Genomic DNA, 23,179 nt, shown 5'->3' with positions numbered 1-23,179 from the left:
AATTAAAGGCAATATAGTGGAAGTTTAACTTGTCGAGAGGTCAATTTTCTTCTGGGTCAAATTCTTTTAAAAAATTATTATCCTACAATATGCAGATTAATCTCTCGGTAATCTCGAGAGTCGAGATACGACGGTAAATTTTTGGTATTTATTCAAGAGAAAATTACACTAAGGACCCATGTGCGTCAGCATTTGTTGTGAAGAACCACAAAAATTAATTATAATTATATTAAGGGATCACAAGATAATGAATTGACCGTCATGTCGCCCCATCAATACAAGTAACCCTAATATCGAGTCCAGGAATAATCGACTATCTTTCAGCAAAAAATTCAATTAACCCAACACACCATATGACCGTCATCTCGCAGGCGGAGATATTTGGATGATCATGCAGATATTGTTAAGAACGATTCATGTTCATTTCACATGCATGTGAGATTTTTCATGAGGGTGTCCCCCAAGCCTAAATTGGCTCATGTAAAAAAAAAAAAAAATCACGGAGGAGCAATAACGGGTAAAAGGAATTAGAGATTCATCGAGAATGGATCATCGTAATAAAAATCATAATTTAATTCCAATGTAAGTCGCTTTCGAGTGGGAAATTATGGGAGAAATTATGCATTCTGGGGTAAGCCGTAACCCGTAATTCCTTGAAAATAAAATAAAAATAAGATTTAGCCTCCTGAATCAATTTTAGAATTTAGCCCCTCGTCTATTTTTGTCTGGATCCGCCAGGGAAGGTCTTATGGCGATTGCCTTCCAGTGAGAAAATAAAATACCCCAAGAACGATTTTTCTTTGTTTTTACAACATTTGGACCTATGGATACCCCTCTTAACTTGACATCATAATGACGATGGAAGTCTATCAGACCATCAAAGAGAAAAGAAGGAGCACAAATAGTTTTTTTTGTTACGAGGACATAATGATATCAATTAGCTAGCCATCCTTAATTTTTTAATATAGCCATGATTTTGATTGATCTTTTAGAATAAATATTAGTCGCTTATGCATGTAGAGAGTCCTTTAAATAATCTTCTCTTTATTTAACTATATGAGCAGGGTTGAGGAGAATTCAGCCCAAAAGTAAAAAAGGTCTGCAAGGGAATATATGGGGAAGCCTCCAATATGCCACCCGTGCCAAAGATTCATATTGGAAAAAAAATAGATAAACAAAGCATTCATAGATTTCTTAAGAGATTCTTGCAGTGGTAGAAGTGTTGATGATGAATATAATTTAAAACATCACTCATATGTCACAAATGTGAGATCCTAGTGGTAGCTGATGATGAAACCAAGATGAACGACGCATATATACATACATGAGCGCTGACAAAATACCCCCTATGCCTTGCAGCAATTGAGGTCTCTTTAAGGCTCTTCTGCTGCGCCTTCCCTTTCAAATCTCATTCTCACTCCACACACGTCCCTTCTGCTTTGGTGCATGTCTTATGCATACATACATCTGATCTATCCCAACATCTACATATACGCAGGGGCTAAGGATCGCATTTAATTAATTTGATCATTTATAGTACTTGATAATTTTCATGCTTTGGTAAGGGAAAGCTTTCAACTAATGAAGCCTGACCCACTCAGCTGCACAATTAAAAGAGGGTAAAGCGCATTAGTCTGAGTCTGTATGTGTGAGAGTGAGAGTGAGAGTGAAGGGCCTCAACTTTGAAACGGAACTTCTCAGATGGGTCCAAGTGTTGGTGCATCATGCACATTAATTACACCCATCTTATAGACCCTGTTCAGCTTGAATATGACTCCACATGAGCCACCAGTATGACCAACCCTTGATAAAGTGCTCTTATGTTCATTAGTGGGGAACCAAGCCACGAATGCCATCTTGAACATATCAAAAGAGCTGCCATTATTCATTCCTTCTCCTTGTTTCATACTGCAACTTCAACATCATGCTGCCATGCCGGCATTAGTTACCAGCGCCTCTAATAAACCATACAAATGTCCGTTCATTTCACTTGCCATCTCCATGTTTACATATTTTTCAACGCCTTAGATCATGTCTGGTTTCATGTTAAAAAATCACCAAAATATTTTAAAAACATTTTGGTAATTTTAGTCGTTTTCAGTATATATAAAATTAAACATGCATTCTGTCATCGTGGTTTAAGAGCGTTGCCCCTACAAAATTCATTGAACCAACCTAACATATATGACATTATAATTACGTGACAATGATCTGGGTTCAATAATGTCCCCGTGCACACGGTGCATCATAAACACTTTATTCTTAAATTTTCAGTTATATACTACCTCTTGTCCTAATTATAAGACCTTGTTTGTAGATTATAAACTAGATCTTATAATTAGAACTGAAGGTAACACCATATAACTATAAACACACCTTGGAAAGAATCACGTGCCACATGTTTATTGGCAAATTGTCTACTTCAACAGGGTTTTTATTTTCAGTTATTTTCGTTAAAATGCTGAATTAGGTTGTAGCTAGTAATTATGACTTGTATTCATTGACGAAATTGAAACTCAAGCGGTATGGATGACGATTAATTCACGCCAAGTATGAAATTATAGAGACATGCTTGGGGGTTAATTAAGGCCTGTACTTACTGTCAACGACAGGCATCAAAATTAGTAGTATTAAGCTTGATTAACGGCATGAGAATTAATGATGATTGTGTAGCTAGCGAGAAGATACCTTAGCTTCTAATTAATTATATGCAACGACCAACCTCCATGTTGGCCTTGGCCTACACAATATATAGAATCCCGCCCTCGGACCACAACCTCGCTGTTCATCTTCCACGTGTGCTCTGTGATGTGCACATGGAATGTCGGCGTCCTTGTCACTCTATAGATGGATCCTTGCAACTACTACATCTGCAAGCACTTTTTATTCCTGAAATTACTGTAATGCTAGTATTTAACCAACCCCCCCCCCCAAAAAAAAAAGAGAAACTGGAAATTGAATTAATTAAGGAATAATACTACTACGTACTTTTAAACGATCGTATATTCCTTATGATACCGTGTCCGTTCACTTAAACGTTGGAATTTGGAAGAATTCGTGTTGTGAAAATGGAGCGTCAATCCACGAAACAGCGAGGCATAATAATAGTCTCGCAAACGCACGACATCCGCCAATGTGAAGAATGCAGGACGGGGCTTAGTGAGATTAAGAGATTACAAAGTCATGAACCAATAACTCACGAATCAAAACACTTCTTTCTATCAAAAGCATTAATTATCTTGCACTTTCTATCACATTTCTCAATTTATTTATCTTGCCCTCTATGTTTGGGACGACATCAGGTGCAGCAGTTCAGAATCGTTCGGATGAATGTGGTTAGATTTTAAAAAAGTTTTCCTTCAGCAGCTAGATTATAAATGTTCAGAAAAGTTGGAAATGAGCAGATGGACTGAAGCAACAAATTAAATTAAAGAGGAATCCACGCGGGCGAGCAAAGAGAGCGAGAGGAAGAAAGGAGGAAAAGGAGTCAAAAGAGAAGAGGGGAGGGGTGGTGGAAACAGACACTAGCAAGATGGATGAGAGAGAGAGAGAGTACGTGAGATTCTGGGGTGCACACAAAATCTAGAAATAGCTGTCAGGAGTGTACTTATGCGACCCAAAAGAAGGTGAAGGGGTGAAAACGCAATTAAGAGGGCAACTGGGTTGGACAGAGAGGTGTGCCACCAGTTCATGCAGGGCGGGTCAGACCCAGTAGCGTTGATCTGGTCATGGCTTCCCCCCAGCTTTTGTCTCGTAATGCCACTAATAAATTAAAGCAAGCTAAGGGTGTCAGATAAGCAGGACTTTCAAAAGTCCCGTTTATTCTATTCTTCTCTGCTTTGGAACCTCCTCTTTCTCCTCTTTTTTTAAAATCTTAGAATGATGGCGGTCTCTATGGATGGGGGGCATTATGTCTGCTAAAGTGAGGGGCCTCGTATCCGCAACCATCCCTCATTTCCTGCTAACTTTGCCACTGCCAACCTTAGTGGACATAATTCATTTGCTTTCTTTAATTAATTACGTATGCTCCACTACTACTTCATCCTCACTACTAATCCATCCCCTCTTAACTACTCCTAACTAAATTTTTGCTTCACTTGATTAGGATCGGTAGCTCTCTATTTTTCTGCAACATTCAAATTAAATTGTATCTGTTTTGTGTAAAGAATGAACAGCTTAAAAGGCCAGTGGGTTATTCCTCCCGTTAATGGCAACTTTTCTCATGCATGCCAATCAACAATGCCATAGAGCCTCGCTCTCGGCCTTCTTCCCGTCTTAATATAAAACCTATATAAACATCCAATATAAAACCTATAAAAAAATCGCATTATTCTCAAGCAATATACGGACAATATGACTCCACTAATTGGATTTTGTGCAGAGTAACTGACTTATAATTTGGTTTTACTTTTATACAGGGAACAAATCGAAAAAATTCCTTAGGTAGTTTTGCATGTTTAATTTCCATATGTGGACGGCGGATGTTCGTGCTAAAAGAGATTCTCATTCACACGATCTTGTCCATTATACATGATGGACTTTATGAGGATTTGGATGCCTAAGAACTAAGGTCCGGTTTGATAAAAGATATTGAAAATAAGAAAGATAAGTATTGAAATTGAGATTGAGAAAAATTATTGAAAAACATTTAGTATGAGTAATTTTTTATTATATAGGATTATGCAATCCTATTTAGATGGGATTAGAGAATACGACCTTCCTTAATGATATTTCTCAATTCTATATATATGAATTTATTTTATCTCAAATAACAAACAATCACTTATATTAAACGTTTTTTTTCAACATTTTTTTAATTATAATCTCAATTTTTATTTCTGATCAATGCTTTTAGCTGGCGTAGTGCCAGCCTTATTTGTGAAATTGTGGGTATTCAAAATCAAAATCGGAGGAAAGTCATCTCGCTTTCTATATATGTACGTCTTTGTCTAGATGGATGCATGTATGTGTATAATGCATATATGCGTGTTCGTATGTATTATTTATATACATATAAGACAGACTGTCAAGTTCCTTTAACTGATTGAAGAAAACCACGTTAGTTAGGTTGTTTGGTTAAGGTGTATCTAACATTTTGAAGTATTTTCTCAAGTGCATCCAGCATCTTAAGATGTTTTGTGGTGTATTCAGCATCTTGAATATTTTTTAGGGGCACCCAGCACTTTAAAATACTTGTTGAATTTTAAAAAGATAAATAGACCATGTTGATTATTTTTTTAATAGTTTTAACTTGATTTGTAATGATTTTTACAAATCAAAATCTATTAAAGTTATCTATTTACTATTTGAAATTTCACATATATTATTCTGTCATTTTTCCTAATAAATTTGGGGCATTGGCATGACAATAACGATCGACCATGGAGGGATAAATACCTGATGCTGTAAAAGAGAAGGAACAGCCAAAAGCAGTACGCGTACGGCTCTGAGAATATTGTAACAGGCGCGGTACTGAATTCCTAACTAGGAGCCCCACAATATACTATACTATTTAATAAAACAATAAATGAATAAGTGCGTAAATCAAGTCGATTTTTTTAAAAAAGTAAAAAGGCCAATACATAAATCCACACAAGAAAAGGAAGGTGAGGCGCAAAGTAGTAACATTGCAGAATCAGTTTTAGTACTCATTAATTTGATAAGCACGTTAAACTCATCAAATTTTGATTATTTATATTATTCATATCTCATTTGAATAGTTTGAATTTTATTTTTTGTTTTTTATTTATCTAAAATAATTATTTTAATATGTATAGAATCTAAAATAAAGATAATTTTTTAACTATTATTTTTTTAAAAAATAGTTTTTTATTTAAAAAATAATTAATTAAATATTTTAAATTTGTACTGTTCAAATCAAATATAAATGATCCAGATTTGATGAATTTAGGATGCTTATCAACATAATAAGTACTGAAACTGGTTACCAAGCTTTGCGCCATGGTTAGCATTTTAGAAAAATCCTCCACTGAATGGGAGGAGTCATAAGATTAAATATCATCTTTATTGATGAGTATATTTAAGCTAACGAGGTGGTAGATTAATACATACGCATGTCTGACTGCGGAAGGTATACTTTAAATAGAATCAAGAAAGAAGAGGGAGGGGCCAGGGAGGCACCCACCACCACCGCTCGTGCGCGCTCTCCATCGATGGCGGCTTGGCCCTTCGCTTATTAATTTTCATCATTAATCGCATGCTTCCAAGTCATAAGCTGTTCCATTTGCCTCAATCCTCACTCCTCTTCGTCACGCGCCCTCCTGATGCGTCCGTCCCCACGCCCTCTACGCTACATGTTATTTCCCTCATTCTCGAAATGTAACTCCAGTGCGGTGTGGGGTGGGGGTGCAATGGAATAGCGAGCAATGTGGGAGAGGGAGACAACCAGAAACTTTTGAAGGCTACCAACAGTTGACATTACGTCTTTTTAGACTCCTTGTGGGCTCCCCCCCCCCCTCCTTCCTTGTGTATTTATATCCCTCCTCTTTGCTCCTCCTCCTCACCTCTCTTCATTGTCTTTGATTCCGTTCTGTGCTAGCTAGCTCCGATGGCTGAATCAGCCTCCGCCGCCTCCAGAAGAATGTGGTGCTCCGTCCCGGAGCGCTTCCAGCTGCATGCCGCTATGCTGGCCTTGCAGTTTGGTTACGCCGGCTTCCACGTCGTCTCCAGAGCTGCCCTTAACATGGGCATTAGCAAGCTTGTTTTCCCGTCTACCGCAACATCATCGCTTTACTCCTCCTCCTCCCCTTCGCTTACTTCATTGAAAAGTTAGTACACTGCTCTCTTCAGATCAATGCCCACCTCTAATATATATAAATATACATCTTTGTTTGTTGTGTGTGTGTAATTCAACTATATACACACTGGTTTCTCACCACTGTTAACGACTTCCTCTTATGTTCAGGAAGGATAGGCCTGGGCTTACCCTTAACTTTCTCCTACAGTTCTTTCTTTTGGCTCTTGTCGGGTACGCTCCCTACAAATTAAAATTACAATAATCATTATTTTCTTCTTCAAAAATCAAAGCCACGAGCTAAATTAAATAGCTAGAGGCTGTTAATTTGGCAATACAATTTTGGTCACACAGGATCACAGCGAACCAAGGGTTCTACTTACTCGGGTTGGACAACACGTCGCCAACCTTCGCATCGGCTATACAGAACTCAGTCCCAGCCATCACTTTTCTGATGGCAGCCATACTGAGGCAAGCCCTAATTTCCTTGACGTACCTTGTTCGTTGATGTTTTTGAAGGGATCTCACAAATGGGAACATCAATAAGCGTGTACTTTATTTTGTTCAGGATAGAGCAAGTGAGGCTGAACCGAAAAGATGGTGTGGCCAAGGTGATCGGAACCTTATTCTGTGTTGCCGGTGCCACCGTGATCACTCTGTACAAGGGTCCTACCATATACAGCCCATCTCCCCCACTACACAGTACCGCCACATCCACATTCACACCACTGTTTCCCTCACTTGGAGATGCAAAGGGCAAAAACTGGACCCTCGGCTGTATCTTCCTCATCGGACATTGCTTGTCCTGGTCTGGCTGGCTAGTCTTGCAGGCACCAGTTCTCAAGAAGTACCCCGCTCGCCTTTCTGTCACGTCTTTCACCTGTTTCTTTGGACTCATTCAATTTCTGGTTATTGCTCTCATCTTCGAAAGAGACTCACAGGCTTGGGTTTTTCGCTCTGGCGGAGAAGTTTTCACAATCTTATATGCGGTTAGTACTTTATTCATTATTTGCATGATAATCTTTTGCCGCTTAATGCTCGTCGAGAACAAAGCCGGTCACTTTTTCTAGAGAAGTTCTGGTTTACGCTGTTGAGTTGGTGTGTGTGAGTGTGGGTTTCGGGGTACGCAACATTCATAAAACAATAATGGATTAATGTTTTGGGAATACGGTGGTTGGTGTGTATTATATTATTAAGTGAAATAAGAAAGGAAGTGTGTATATAATGCAGGGAGTGGTGGCATCTGGAATAGCCTTCGCTGTACAGATATGGTGCATCGACAGAGGTGGCCCTGTGTTCGTAGCGGTGTATCAACCTGTTCAAACTCTCGTTGTCGCTATTATGGCTTCCATCGCTTTAGGCGAAGAGTTCTACTTGGGCGGGTTGGTCTCCCTCCCTCATATATAAATATATATATATTTTATTCATCGCCATCCACACACTTTTCCCTTTTCTCTGCATAGCTTTACCTTGCTTACTTCCAGAGATCCAGTTCTTTTAAAATCGAGCCCGAGCCACCAAAAGTATCGTTCGGCTACGAGAGGGGTAATTTTGGTTGTCGGGAACTTTGAGAATTCTTACAATAACGACAAATGAAATCTCCTAAACGACAAGTGGGTGATGGAGGTGGGTACAGCTCGGAACTTTCGGCGAGAACTGAGAAGGGCTTCACGATGAAACAGCCTTTAATGATTTCGGAGTGCTAAAAGGCTAAAGCTAAACCTTTAAAAGAAAAGGACAAGGACGATTAATAATTAAAGATTCTGGAGGGGGATGCACATTTCTTGCTGCTCTTTCTTATTTGTTTATTTTAATTCTTTGCCGTTGCAGGATAATAGGGGCAATCATGATCGTAGTGGGATTATACTTGGTGCTATGGGGTAAAAGCGAAGAAAAGAAGTTCGCAAAGGAACAGCTTGCGATTGCGTCCACGGCGGAGCACAGCGGCGGCACCCCCAGGCCGGCAGGCCACGCCAAGACCTCACTTACTCAGCCACTTCTTCCTTCATCAACGGAAAATGTCTGATCTCCGCACTGCCCTGACTTTTAACTAGAGTCTTAATTTAACTTCTTTGATATGGGCCCAAAAGTGATAGTAGTATCGCTACTACCCTCGTGTATCAGGAAGCTAAGCTTGTGCGTGTATGAAGGGATTTTCCTCTGCCTATGAATATGTTTGCTTTTAGTTAACGCGGATGATTTCTTGCTGAACCTTTAGATCACAGGAATATTGTGATGTCACTTGAGTGGGGCATATAAATATGACCTGATCAAATCCCCACAAGCTTTATTGCGTGTTAATTTGTGGCTTGATTTACGAAAACTGCTCGGTTAATTAATTACGTGAGGTACTGTGTAATGGCAATGGTAATGATTAAAAATGTATAGAAAGCAGGTCAGCGGAGACCCACAGAGCACTTATGATATATACGTCGTTGGGAATTTTACTTGTTCATGTGAGAAGGGAATAGAAATGGAATTTCTGGCGCCAGCGTGTGTGGTTTGTTCTCTTCACATTTCGTCAGTAATAAGAGGAGGAATCCTAGGAGTCATAAAGAAAATCGTCCTTCCATATCTTACCGATGAATGAATACCTTTTTTCTTTTTTTTTTGGGCCTGAACCCGATGAATGAATAATGGAATATTCATGGAGGCTCATTCTTGGTATTAGTGAGCTTCAAAACACTGGCATGCCATCAAAAAAAGAAATTTAAATATGTTTTCATTTGAAATACTACTCCCAGTTCTAATTATAAGATCTTGTTTATAGACTATAAATGTGGTCTCATAATTAGAACTGGAGGTAGTATGTCATTTGAGAAGCAGGCTTAATTGGAATCATTCAATTTCCTTTGAGGTTGTCAGTCAGTGCCTATCCTTTTTTTCTTATAGGGATTAGACGAAAATTAAATCATGATCTTACAAATAATTTTATAGTATATGAAGCAAGTATGTGAAAGAAGTTTTATCTTCATCTGTAAAAAATATTTTTAAAAAGTGTTTTTAGAAATATCCAAACTCCACCTTAACCTTATACAAATATTTCAGTACTTACCGCACAACCGAGGCAAAGTGCAGTGTCTAAGAAAAATGACATATTCTAAAAAATACTAGACGCGCTTCTAAATTACCGACTAATTAATGACATTCTTAATTGGCAAAAATATTCAAACATATGTGTCTACAGGCACGAGCAGTTATATTTTTACGAACCAGGCCTACTTTTATTGGCAAAGTTTTCCAGCGACAACTATTTTATTTCCAAAAAAAAGAAGTCAAATTCAAAAGTGAGGAATAGTTTGGAACAGGCGGAGCACAAAGGCAGGACAATGTATACAGTTAAAATAAAAAGGAAGGGAGTGAAGAGAAACGAGGACATGGAAAGGGGGGAAAGAAGAAACATAGATAAATAAAGCAGAGGATGTGCGCAGTAGCAATGGCCTACCGTGGTTACATGATTTTCAAACAATTTTGCTCACATTCTTAGCTTGACGTTTTAAATATCTGTTAGTGCGTGTGCGTGGGGAAGTGCAACTGCCAATTTGCTTTGAGTCGGTTTGATGCGAGACGGCACAATCAGCCTTGTGTTGTCCACATGCGTCGCTATCTACTTGCTCGGCCATTAGGGCCCAAATCTATCAAACCCGACGAGCAGTTACGGCCGAAGCATATGAGGAGCAGCATTGAACGCTGTGTGCTATCCGCCATCCACGTCTCTGCCTTATTTCTGATAACGACACCCACTGGCTGACAATTCTAGGTACAATTATAGTTAATCAATTCTCATTACCATTATTATGATTCATTTAATCAACACGCCCCCATTTCACATCATCCCTGACAGTGAATGCTCAATTAGCCGGCCAGGCCCACGATTATCAATTTAATCCTTTTTCTTTACAACCACTTTTATTAATTAGTTTATTCACGTCGTCAATTAACCCCTGCTTTTCCTGATTGCTTCCCCTCTTTAATCTCTGCGCGCTTCTTTTCATCCTTCATTTTGTCTGGCCAATGCCCCTCAGGTGTTGCCACTTTAAGCCTCAAAATATCTGTCTTTAATTTTTCGATTCCCCAACCATATATTCTATGTCCAGAAACTATTGGATCCAACTCTTCGACTCTTGTCTGACTTCTCGTGAAACATTATGAGCCGAAGCTTTGCGTTTAGACGGACGGGGACAGGAGAATACTCCTCACTTCTCGTATGTTTATATAGATTAAAAAAAATCTTAATTTTATTAAATTTATTTAAAATTTAATAACTTTTCAACTTTATTTCTATCTAATATATATTATACTTTATATAAACAAAATCATCATAATAATAAATGAAAGGTAAAACTATACATTCATCATATAAAAAATATCTCTCAGTACCCTATAAATAAAACAAAAAAATATATTATCTTCCTATCCCATAAATAGGATCAGAAGAGAAGAGTACGTATCTATTGCTGTGGGCATTGAGCAAGATACAAGAAGTAATTAAAGAGTCGGACAAGAGAAGACTTGGATGAAAGAAGACCCTCATGCAGGAGATGATGTCCGAAACACAAAAATTCCTTGTATGGTTATCCCAAGCTGTCGTTGATGCCTCATTAAGCACTCCCCATATAACTCTGCACAGACCCATTTTACAGTTAACTTTTACACAGCTCATTCTCTCTCCCTACACACTTCTTTACCCGGCGATAGAAACAGACAAAATCCGCTAAATATAATAGGAAAGGCTATATCCCAAGCTGTCCTGGGGGGAGGAGAGGCTTTATCCTGTAGCTTTTCAGTGGTCTGTGAACCCGCGGCTTTCTATCGTGGTTTGAATATAATAGGAAAATAGTGATAAATAATATATGTATATGTGCATGTTAATATTATTGTATTATAAGGGCTATATCTACTGTATCATATCATGCGTAATTTAATATATATATCTAAATTTTTAGCGACAATGATAAGTGAAAATTGTGCTTTTTCTTCTAATTATACTGATGATAAAATATTCGTAAATTTCATGAAAATTATTATTATCATGATGATGATGCTGGGTGCTGAGATCCAACGATGAAAGGCTGAGTCCACTCTGCTTTGCATCTGGACTTCTTTTGCATGGGTCCATTTTATAAAAGTTCTATGGGCTCATGTCCACCTTGGCTAGGCCTAGCCCGTCGAGTGTAGAAGATGCGCTTTTTGACTTATGCCCCACGCTCTGTCTCTTGCACAAGCCATGGTGTTTTGTGCCGATATCTAAGATGCCTTGGATACTAAGATTCATTACTTGACTAAATGCAGGAATGTGCAAATGTTCATTATTCGTTTTTATCAAAATCAAAAATTCATTTGGTAGTTTTGAGGCAAGGTATAAAATTGAATGTGGAATGATTTATTTTTTTAAAAAAAAAAGGCTCTCTGGGTAAACAATAATCGATTTATCTTCATTTTTTTCAAAATATATTTTTCCAAGGAAACCATGGTTTCGGTATACGTTATGGAGAACAACTTCATATAATTAGCATAGTCACTTTTAACTACCTCACATATATTTAAAAAAGTTATTAATGCTCCGTTAACACGTAAGATGACTGTCAATTAACATTAAATTAATATGTTTTAAAAGGTGTGCTGCATTGAGACCACGAGTAGCAAATGAGAAAATCTGGTTTTTACGTGCCTGGCCATGTTGAATTTCCTGTATGAAATGAAATGTTTTCGTCAATTTATATATATATATATATATATATAATATTCTTGATCATTTTTATTTTCGGAAATCGAATATAATTCAAAACCTTGGATCCTTTTATAACTGGGACTTTAAAATTTACAATTCGAAGGTTGATATTTACAATTTGAAGGTCTTTATTTTACATTTGTGATGTTCTTCTAGGATCCTTAACCGTCATTCTTCCATTTTTTTCAACCAACATCAGTTTAAAAAATGACCTAAGATGGTTTAACTCCAGTGTTTTTATTTTCTTATTATATCATTATTGAAATGTCTTGTCAAATTCTAAATTACTTTTTTTAACAGTTTTTCTAAGACTTCCAGACACAACATAATAGAGCTCCAAGAGCGTGTATGATGAAAATTTGTAAGCACAGTGTCAAAAGAAACCAGCAATATAATCAAAATACTGCATTAAGGTTCATTCAACTTAATTAACAGGATTCCACACCGGCGGCCATTCCCACGTATACTCTGTAGAATACTACACTGAAAGAAACTATACGATGGAAAATTTATTTAAAGTGTCAAAAAGAAAATAGTATGGTTAAAAAAATAAATATATGGAGCTTTATTGAACCAAATTGAATTTATTACAAAAGGACTCGTAAATAAATTTAAACAGTCAATTCAATGCTTGTTTTACATTAAAAATGTTACATGCATTTACTATATTTAAGATAATCGTACAAACTTATGTGTTACGTGCCGTGTTCAATCTTTTAGCATGTTAAGTGTACTGTACGTTTAGAGTGGCGTTCATGCCACGCAAAACTTTACGGTTATAATACCTTTAAAATCGAGTTTGAGGTGGGTCCTACTGCTCTAGGGGCATTTTAATTATTTTTTTCAATATTTAAAACAGCTTTGATAAGATTTTATGAAAAAAATGATGTAAAAAACAATGGAGTTAATTATTGTGAGGTGGAAAATCAGCTCTAGGGAAAAAATGGCATTTAAAAAGAAAATGTATAGGTGGGAGTCAAAGAAATTAAAGGGAAGTTCTGGATGGAAATGCGATTTGTGCAACATAATAAATTATTAACGTTGCAACTGCAAAAGTGTTGATGAGGCTGAATTAAAAACAAGAAAAGAAGTACTAAAAATAGAGATGCAACAAAGTTGAGCATTAAGAGTGGGGACAAAAAGACGGTTTCTGAGTAGTGGCGGCATTGTGTGTGTACTTTAAAAAAAAAAAAATGGTGACGTACGTCCCAATCCAATGTACATTGAACGATCTGCGCAAGTTCATGCCTTCTATCATTATTAGCCTTCCATTGTCCTTTTCTTCAATTTTTCCTTTCATCATAAGCTACGGCCTTCGGCAGCTCTGCCGGAGAAAAATCATTATTTTTTAAAATGAATTTCAGTTGCAGATTTCTTTTTTAATATATTAATTTTTTTTAAGTTGGCAAAAAAAAGTATTAATATTTTTTAAGCTGTCAAGATACTTCTCCTCGCCAATTTATATCAGAATTAATTGGAGGCACCTCTTTTCTGAAACCATGCTACGATATCAGGATAAGCGTTTTGGAGCGTTTAATTAATTAATGTTGTTTCCTGAAATTCTCGATTTCCTGATAAAGACCAGAAGTGAGACGCAGTCAACTCTCCCCCGACCCGATCGAGATGAAAAGACGAGGCGAAAAAAGAATCTTTAAACTTGAAATGGTGGCTTAGAATCTCATCACACACGACGGAATCTTTGACATCGGAAAAATAAAATTAAAAAAAAAACATATGGCTGCTCCCAAGCTTCAACTGCACAAGACGAACTTTATTTTTTCGAAATACAGCGGACACATTTTTATTATTCACACACGGAAACGAAACACAGCACATTATATAGATATATATATATATATATATCTTATATAGAAAAAGGCCCCACATGGGCAAGGCACGTGATTGATTTATAACTGATACAACCACGAACCTTTTTTCCTTCATCACCATCTATCCCTATCCATACACTAGCTCTTATATATAACTCCTGAAGTAAAAGTTACTACATGACTCACCTTTGTTTTTTCTTAAAAAAAAATAAGAAAGGAAAAAAAAAAACAGAAGAAACAAGGAAAGAAAACCTAAATAACCTATTTACATATATATGGTAAAATTATGTAATAAGAAAAGAAGGCGAACGGCGGCGTGCAGAAATAACCACGGCGTCGCGACCTTGAGCGGACTGAGATATATAGCACATATACATATACTACTGCTTCTAGGCTGTAACTAGCTAGGAGTAGCCAGCTTGCGATCATCTGTATATGTATTTACAGAGCGCTCCTTTATATATATATATATATATATATATATATTTGTATGAACCCTGCTGGTATATATGACGGTATATGATGATGGTATAGACAGTGATGAAGTCAGTCAGAGGTTGAAGTGCACTCACATGCACCAGGGAGTCTGCAGAGAGTCCCAGGGAGCCACATCTCCCAAAGTCCCATTCCCATATATTCCCGCATCAGACATTACAGGAAAATCCAGAGACATGGCAGCTTCGGCCCAGATGGAATCATCGAACTCAGGGACAGGCAGGCCCTCGCTCATCGTTCCCCACAATTGACCGAAATCCTCCTCCTTCTCAATCGGCTTCATCAGGTTCTCCTCGGCGTTGAAGGGAACGGACATGGTCGAGCCAGAGCTAGAGCTAGAGTTAGGGCTGTACGCTGGTGCAACTTGCTGATGAGAAGCCATGGCGGACATCATCGGAGAATTATTGGGGATGGGGTTGAAGGAGCAGGGAGGGATATGAGCAGCAGAGTTGTGGAGCAGCTGATGATCTGGCATAGGCTGGTGATTGGGCGCCATTTGAGGAACCTGAGAGGGGACAGAGGAATGCGGGGGATCAGGCTGGGAATGAGAATTGAGAGAGAGGTCGGGAAGGTTGAGCTTGGCCTCGGAGCCGTAGAGCTTGCGAGCGGCGGCGTCGTAAGCCAAAGCAGCTTCATGGGAAGTCTCGAAGGTGCCGAGCCAGAGGCGGGCGCCGCGGTTGGGCTCGCGGATTTCGGCGACCCATTTGCCCCAAGTCCTCTGACGGACGCCTTTGTAGGTGCAGCTGGCGTTCTCAGGGCCTCCTTTGCCTCTCATACAGCCTTTTCTGGAGCTGGCCTGGGCAGGCCGTTTCACCTGCCTGCGTTCCTCAATTCCCATCCCTGATTTCAGCATTTCGACGAACGATGAGGGGCACTTACAAACAGCGAATTGTTGTTATAAGCGCTCGGCTTTAAAGGTAGAATAAGGGAGATGGCGAGTGTTTATATAGGGGGCAGAGGCAAGAGAGATGAGAATGTGAAAGCAGAGTGTAGTGTATACAAGTACCTGAAACGTGGCCTCAGGTGGGGTGGCCTTTGCTTGCTACTTGGCACGATGAAGCAGACAGATCGTGTCCGCTGAGAGCCTTATTGTTCATTTCTCTATTACACACTTGGCCTCCCCTTTTGTTTGCGTGTGAGCTCAGCTGGCTCAGCACCATAAATCACCAGTACTTGTTTTTGCCATTAATTAATTAATAATCATAGTAATGAATCATGATGGATAGTGTATGCGAAACACAAATCTTATTAAAATAACGGGCAAGGAAAAAGGTTAAAAAAAAAAAAGGAATAAAGGAGTGAGGGAGAAAAGGCGGTTGTTTGGATAATGTGCGTATTTTTTTAAAAAAAAATTTTCAGCGTAAATGAGGAGTGGATAATGAGCATTTAAGCAAAGGGAGGGGGCGGTGTGATTTGGAAGAAACGGTTGAAGATAAGTACGTGCGGGGGTTCCAAAAGCTCGCACATGAGAATTAGGGACGCAGTGGGTGGGACGTGGTTGAATTACAGGACTTGGATTTCTGTGCGCATAAGAGCAAAACCAGATCCAATGGACTCAGGCGCGCACTACCACATGCGACATAACTGTGAGTTTACCGAAAATGATCGGCGCATGTACTTCCCCAGCCCTCTTATTATGCACGTTCATTGTATTTGTTTCTCCCCCTCTCATTTCCCTTGTTATTGTCATTATTTACAGTCGCCTCAACACTTGACTCTGAGCTTCTTCCACATATACTAATAAAAGAACCTCCAGGACCATCCTCCAAAGCCAGAATCCCCGTTGTCCCTGACATCAAACAACTTAACACGTTTACAAAAAAGTTGGGATACTTGCTCAGAGTCCGTTCTTAGCCACAACCAACTTATATCGGTGGACGGCAAGGAGAGATTGGATAGACACTAGCATAGATAGCACCCTATTATATATATACGTCGTACATATGCATGGAGGACCCTTTTTTGTTATTTATATAGATAGATTGCACACCCTATATTTTGTGTCGCGTTACACCTCTCCTAAAAGTGGACAAAACATGTGAAAGAGCTCCAACATCTCCCAACCTGGGACGAGAGGTAATCAACGGGTCATAGTTAATTACAACACAAACCGTAGGCTCTAAATGCACACTTTTTGGTGGTTCTTCTGATGATAATCTCTCTGTTTTTGTTTATCGGTTTATTTGTACAGAGGTGGTGTAAACTCGAACTTAAAACTCCATTGTATCCTCAACCATCTTTTAACAGTTATTTAAGTTTCATCCGAAAGCTCTAGGCTAGCCTAAGTTGAGTGACGGAAGATGAGAGGACCTCTACCCTGAGTCCGTCCATAGATAGGCATTGTGTGATTTCGCTCTCATCTTCTGTGTCTCCAAAGGTAATTGGAAAAAATGACGTCAGTTGAAAAGCCAAACGGTTTAGACGTTAAAGCAAAAGACAAATTAATAACAGCAGCCTGTGAGAGGGATATAGATCCCGTTACATGGGGATTGTTTGTCAATTTATCCTCAAGTCCAGAATTACGTTAAGAGGGACACAACCATGGACACTTCCATCACGGCATCGTGCCTTTCATAGTTACAATCACAACACTCGGAAGTTACAAGCTAATCATCAATACAACATGGACGTCACAGTAATTGCTCAACACCATTTATCATAAATGGTATCACTAATTCTTTTTCATGGCGCTCCTGATGACTACTCTGCCATGTTTGCTCACAACCATCCATGGTTGAGGATCTAAGTCAATCCACAGACAATGCTTCCATTGTCTTAGAGGTCTACTCGCCTGATTCAGTTTGCAATTTTTTCATCTTGCTCTGTGGTAAAGCCAAATGAAGACCAGGAGCAATGGAAAACTGGTGGCAGCCACCTCTAGATTTGAGGCGGATGTCGTTTCAACAAAGCATCACTTGCCAGCTTCTGAGGGCGAATTCAAAGCCGATGATCCTTCAGGGGGATCCATACACTTCCTTAAAGCTTTCCTTATCTCCTTTAACATGTCGTCTACCATGATGCCCTTCCTACAAGAAGTAATATCAAACATATTTTGACCTTAGCTACTCTGCAAAGTATCCTCTAACTGTTCTGAACAAACGCTACATGTGTGCGCGCGTTACGGGCAAAACGGATCAGAAAATAATACACAATGTTTAGCACAATCCCCTGAGAACTTTTATGGATGAAGTAAGCCTCAGAATTTGTGCATGAACTAAAACGTGAGTAGAGAATAGATTTTCTAAAATAATAGGGGTACTGAGAAAATTGTGTTGTTTCTTTTATCCCAGAAGAACCATGGTAGATAAAATTTTCGAGCCGTATTGCATAATATTGAACGAAACCATCAAGCACTTACAAAACACTAACACCCACAACGGACAGGGGTGGGGGATAATCCTCTAGTTTCTTTTCCTTGGTGACAACTTCATTGGATAATGACTGATCTGGAGCTTCAGGGGTTAGTTTTAGTTCAGAAGGGGTACCAACGCTCCCAATTCTCAGTATTTCTTCAGTCAGTGATGGAAGCCTGTCCTTTGCCTGAAACAATAATCAGCTTAAACGTTAAGGTGAAATTCTGATTAAAGATTTCAAATAATCTATGCCATCATCGGTCCACAAAGTGGTGGGAAGCTACATACCTCTGGAAGGTCAATCTTATTTAAAATCACAATGTATGGTCGGTCAAGGTATTCAGGGTTATACATGCGCAATTCCTACAGAAATAATTCCAATGGGGACGCAGCATCAACAAGTCAACTCAAGAAAAGGACTGGCAATTGGCGAAAGCACATTGCATTATTTGAAAAACCAAACATGCTCGCTAAGAAGGGTAAAATTATGCAGGGAATTCACACATATAAGTGATACATACTTCCCTGACTGTTCTATAGTCATTGATGGGGTTCTCAGTGGCTGCATCAATAACATGGACCAGAAGCCGGGTCCTCCTGAGGTGCCTCAAGAAATTTCGACCAAGACCCTTAAAACATGAATTTTCAATTTCACACTTAGCACCATCCCCATGGCAAATAGTTGGTACAGCGGACAACATTATAAACATTCATATATCATACCTTTCCTAAGTGGGCACCTTCTATAAGACCAGGCAAATCTGCTAATGTAGCTTCAGATGAAAACATCCCTGCTCCCAAACTGGGGTCACCACCTAGGCGTCCAAGGTTTGGCATTAATGTTGTAAAAGGATAATCAGCAATATCAGGCTTTGCCTGTGTAATGGCTGCCAGTAGTGTTGATTTCCCAGCATTTGGAAGTCCCTATATCAAAATTTTCTTAATCTCCTGAAAAAAAAATGAATGAAAACACTTGGACATTTATGAAGATAGGACAGACTTTGTGATTGATCTCGTTTTTGAGCACCGAACGCTTTGTGATAGGCCTCTTATTATATTAACTTGCAGTGTCACGTAGTTTATGATATTAAGATAGACGTTATGTAAGGCTCAATAAAATCACATCGTTCAAATGTCTTATGATTACTTTAGGTTAACAAACAGTGAAGTGGATGCTGACCAGGTCACTGAGGCAAACCTTTGTAGAAACATAACAAGTTCGTTACTGACACAGCCAACAAATTTGGGTGACATCAATTGATATTGTGTACCATGGTGGAATAATTTATTAGGTTCTGAATATTATGTCTTTGTGCTTTAAATGTGATATGAGCATAAATAAGCATAAAAATTTGTTGGCCACAAAAGCATCAACATTTTAGTTTCCCATGAATTGCACAAGTACTCTTACCAGTGTTCTTGCGAGAAAAGCCACTGATCAGCATCCAATGAATAATTATTGAAAAGATACAAAAGAGGGGGCGGGGGTGCTAACTATTTGAAGGGCGCATTTCGCATAGATCCAGTACTTACAACTAGACCAACGTCAGCAACAACCCGTAGGATCAACTCCAAGCTAACTTCCTCACCTGGCTGACCATGAACTAAAACCTGTAATAAATATTTTAATTCAAATGTTATATCTGACAATAAATTTGAGGCACAAATTATAACAGATTTGCTAAAGTTTCATTCATATTTGAAAGGGAATAATAATCAATCAGTCCTATACTTTACACTTACTTTCAAGTAGGTCCCTATATTTTAAAAGTCTGGAAAGAACTCGCTATAATTTTCACCATTGGCAAAGTTAGTCCCCAAAGTTAAAATCATCACAAAACTATCCCAATGATGCACAAGTGGCATTAATACTGTTAGGTTCATATTATTCAGGAAAAAGAAAGAAAGAAAGAAAGAAAAACGATTGAGGCTGGTGATTTGTGGTGATTATATATATGGACTCCAATTCTCTTTCATGTCCTCATTCATCTCTAATTTCCACATCACCAGCCACATCCTAATATTTTTTTCCATATTATGATTACCTCGATGGTGTTAATGCCACTTGTGCACCACAGGGGTAGTTTAGCAAAGAAATTTAAATTTGGGTACTAACTTTGCTAAACGAGAAAATTATAGGGAGTTCTTTACAAACTTCCAAAGTATAACGGCCTATTTGAAGATAAGTGTTGGGACTGATAGATTAACTGATTAGAAAAAAAATGACAAATAAAAACATATTTAACAAATTGCAGGCGTAACCATACATCTCTCTTAAACTTATTGATTATTCATTGCCCAAGGTAATGCAAAATTCTAACCAACTTTGATCAAAGCGTAACAACAACAGAATCCTATTGATTCAATCTCCTAATACAAGGTATTCAATTAAAAGCACAAGAATTGAATTATGAAAGGCACCGTCTTCTCAGTGACATATCTCTCCATGGAAAAACATGGCAAAATGTTTTATACACTGTATTTATAAATTACAAAAGATATATATATATATTTTACCTTATCAGTGTCATCTCTCAACACATTTGTTGTCAATGCCATCATCTTTTTCCGTTTATGCTGTGGCAGATCTAACAAGCTAATCTGCGTTTCGCAAAACTAAAATGAGGAGAAGGTTGTGAATTCAACTATACATGAAACATATGCCTGAGAACTAGCATCATATATTTCGGGCACATGTACTTATAAGGGGGGTTAAATAACTGTCTGTACCATAATACTACTTCCAGTCCTTAATATAAGACTTTATTTGACTTTTATTTTGGTCCTAAATATAAGACCCTAATCCACTTTTTCTCTCATATTTATGCATTTTTTCCTAATATAGTCCTTCTAACAATAATAGTTCCAACTAATACATTTTATTAGTAAGGATACTTTAGGAAAGACAACACCTATTTATTACAAATAACTAACTCAACTTCTTTCCTTAATCTCCTCAAATTAATGAATTAACTCTTATAAATAGGACCGGAGGTAGTATACATTAATCCATAACAACTATACCCAAAAACGTACACACACGTGAGAGGGGGGGTGGGAGTGAATAAATGAGCATAGCTATATAACTTATCGCCAAGATGACACAATATTGGTCACCTCAAAGCAATATATCGCGCAACAGTTTCGCTTCTTAATCAAAGGAGTCGGATGCAACACTCAATCATTAAAAGCAGCGGACTCCAAAAGAATTTTCAGAGGGAAGAAAAAGACATATTACCCCTCCTTGTCCCCCTCTTGCAACAAGAACTTCATCACCTGGTTGTGCCAGATCAGCCAGCATTTTCCCTCTCTTGCGTTTTACAACAGTACCTGTCACATTAGAAAACTCAGTGAGGGAAAGCAGATTTTAGCGCTTCATCTTTGCTAAATTTGAATGTATAGGTAATGTATGCCAATTAACTCATCGCAATTCCTCAAAGTTTTAAACAGTCGATAATGATTGTAGAAGGTTGGGAAAGCAGAACATTTCATATTCAAATCATATCTAACCACGACTAGTTCTTTACATAAAACACAAAAAGATCTCTTCAACGATTAAAAAAAGACTTATGTTAGACATACAAACCTACAGGCACAGGAATGCGCAGAGTTGGAGCAGCAATCCCATCATGCAATTGTGAGGTCAAAATTCCCATTGCATCAACATTGCCACCACGCTTTGCGTTATAGCGACTTTTGCTATGGAATTCCAACAATGCATCTTTTTCCTCATCCGCATAAATCACCACATCCCCTCCATGGCCACCCACTGGTAGGATAAGAGATCCATCAAAGTCTCTTCTATAGGAGTTTTTTTTCTTTGTCTTTTCCTTTTCATGTCTTCCTTGTGAAATATTAATCCTCTGGTTGGGCATGGTAAGTACAGCTCCATGGCCTCCGTCACCCGAGCGAACTGTGATGATTGCCTGATCAAAATACTTGTGAGGTTCCTTGATCACTGTCGGAGGATTTGAAGAAGGAGACACATTGACGCTGAGAAGTCTACACTTAACCGCGCACCATCCATGATTATCAGAATTGCATCTCTGTCGAAGATTCCTATATAGACAAGCAGACCCCGGATTAACAATATGGGGTGAACAAGTTATAGATTCCCCCCCCCCCCAAAAAAAAAAAGATGACAACAAGTAAGCTATTTATCATTCCATTATGAACCTCCGAGCATCATGTTCACTGAACAAGCTAGGGGCGTAAGAATTAGGAGCTTTAATTGCAAAGTTTACTGATAGAGGGGAAATTTAAGAGATTAATCAGATGGTGTAACCAAGCCTTATAGATTATTTAACGCCGAACAAGAAAACTGATTCCAAAGTTGGCAATCATAAGAGCGGAACGAGGTTTGAATATACAAAAGTTCCATGAAATCCAAATATTTACTGGGTCCAAAATTGGGTCGTTAAATTTTACAAAAATGCGCCACTTCGTAAACATGAACTGAAGAACTTAAAAGATGGGTTTGGAACTTCTGATAGAAGTACCTTGGAGGAAGAAGGCGAGTGGAAAAGAAGGAAGTTTCACGGAAGCTAAGGATAGAACATGAAGCTGAAAATGGTGGAGAAATCAGAGTAGCCATTACCCGAGTCCGGTGACCAGTTCGCGGGACAGATGGATGGGGAGATTGGGAGACGAGTAGAAGGGCGGAACACGTGTGAGGCCACATGGGTTATTTTATTTTATATAGCCCCCAAACCCAAGCCCATTTATTTTCCGACCGTAACCAGAACATGCCATCCTCCTCAGCTCAGTCCCCCCCCCCCAAAAAAAAGGCAAATATTAAAAACGAAGAGGACGTGAATCCAAGGCCTTAAACCGTGACAAGCATTTCGAACCAGAAAATTTTGACTTCCGGAAGTCCTCATTCATTCCGAAACACCATAAATTCATTTGCTAAAAAAAATTAAAATTAGAAAATAATATTTATTTTATGCTCTACCCACTAAAATTTAAAAAAATTTAAATATTACAAAATGAAATAGAATACAATTAAACCCATCTA

The 23,179-nt window shown here is 38.4% G+C and overlaps 3 protein-coding genes across 4 annotated transcripts; 1 reads left to right on the top strand and 2 right to left on the bottom strand.

Annotated features, from left to right (window-relative positions):
* The first annotated feature begins 6,522 nt into the window (after positions 1 to 6,522).
* LOC114724319 (protein WALLS ARE THIN 1-like) lies at positions 6,523 to 9,201 on the top strand. The gene is given in 7 exon segments (XM_028910655.1): positions 6,523 to 6,722; positions 6,725 to 6,788; positions 6,926 to 6,988; positions 7,109 to 7,225; positions 7,323 to 7,743; positions 7,985 to 8,136; positions 8,585 to 9,201. Coding segments are annotated over 7 exon segments (1,167 nt in total). The 5' UTR covers positions 6,523 to 6,568; the 3' UTR covers positions 8,781 to 9,201.
* Positions 9,202 to 14,835: 5,634 nt separating this feature from the next.
* On the bottom strand, positions 14,836 to 15,649 carry LOC114723188 (dehydration-responsive element-binding protein 2D-like). The gene has a single exon (XM_028909353.1). The coding sequence runs from the start codon at positions 15,645 to 15,647 to the stop codon at positions 14,883 to 14,885; it is 765 nt and encodes a 254-aa protein (XP_028765186.1). The 5' UTR covers positions 15,648 to 15,649; the 3' UTR covers positions 14,836 to 14,882.
* Positions 15,650 to 17,207: 1,558 nt separating this feature from the next.
* Positions 17,208 to 22,808, bottom strand: LOC114723172 (probable GTP-binding protein OBGC2). 2 transcript variants are annotated; one of them, XM_028909334.1, is made up of 10 exons: positions 22,662 to 22,808; positions 21,749 to 22,221; positions 21,401 to 21,492; positions 20,680 to 20,763; positions 19,696 to 19,773; positions 18,886 to 19,086; positions 18,684 to 18,791; positions 18,451 to 18,525; positions 18,168 to 18,349; positions 17,208 to 17,835 (listed from the first exon to the last, which is right to left on the bottom strand). In XM_028909334.1, exons 1-10 carry the CDS (start codon positions 22,754 to 22,756, stop codon positions 17,721 to 17,723), a joined length of 1,503 nt encoding a protein of 500 aa, XP_028765167.1. In that variant the 5' UTR covers positions 22,757 to 22,808; the 3' UTR covers positions 17,208 to 17,720. The 2 variants fall into 2 exon arrangements, with proteins under 2 accessions (XP_028765167.1, XP_028765175.1); XM_028909342.1 differs by lacking the exon at positions 20,680 to 20,763 and having other exon boundaries at positions 22,662 to 22,807.
* Between the last annotated feature and the right edge of the window lie 371 nt (positions 22,809 to 23,179).

Source organism: Neltuma alba, unplaced genomic scaffold (genome assembly GCF_004799145.2).
Source record: "Neltuma alba isolate B1F8T4 unplaced genomic scaffold, ASM479914v2 tig00002374_pilon, whole genome shotgun sequence".
In the NCBI taxonomy this organism is placed as follows: domain Eukaryota; kingdom Viridiplantae; phylum Streptophyta; class Magnoliopsida; order Fabales; family Fabaceae; genus Neltuma; species Neltuma alba.
The sequence above is the reverse complement of the archived record's forward strand: the minus strand, read 5'-3'. Positions and strand labels throughout refer to the sequence as shown.

Coding starts and splice junctions, on each gene's coding strand:
- LOC114723188 (XM_028909353.1), bottom strand. CDS start 15,647: ATGGGAATTGAGGAACGCAGGCAGGTGAAACGGCCTGCCCAGGCCAGC.
- LOC114723172 (XM_028909334.1), bottom strand. CDS start 22,756: ATGGCTACTCTGATTTCTCCACCATTTTCAGCTTCATGTTCTATCCTT. Junction 20,764..21,400: donor CAAGAGGGGGACAAGGAGGG/GTAATATGTCTT, acceptor TGCGAAACGCAG/ATTAGCTTGTTAGATCTGCC. Junction 18,792..18,885: donor AAGGTGCCCACTTAGGAAAG/GTATGATATATG, acceptor TCATGTTTTAAG/GGTCTTGGTCGAAATTTCTT.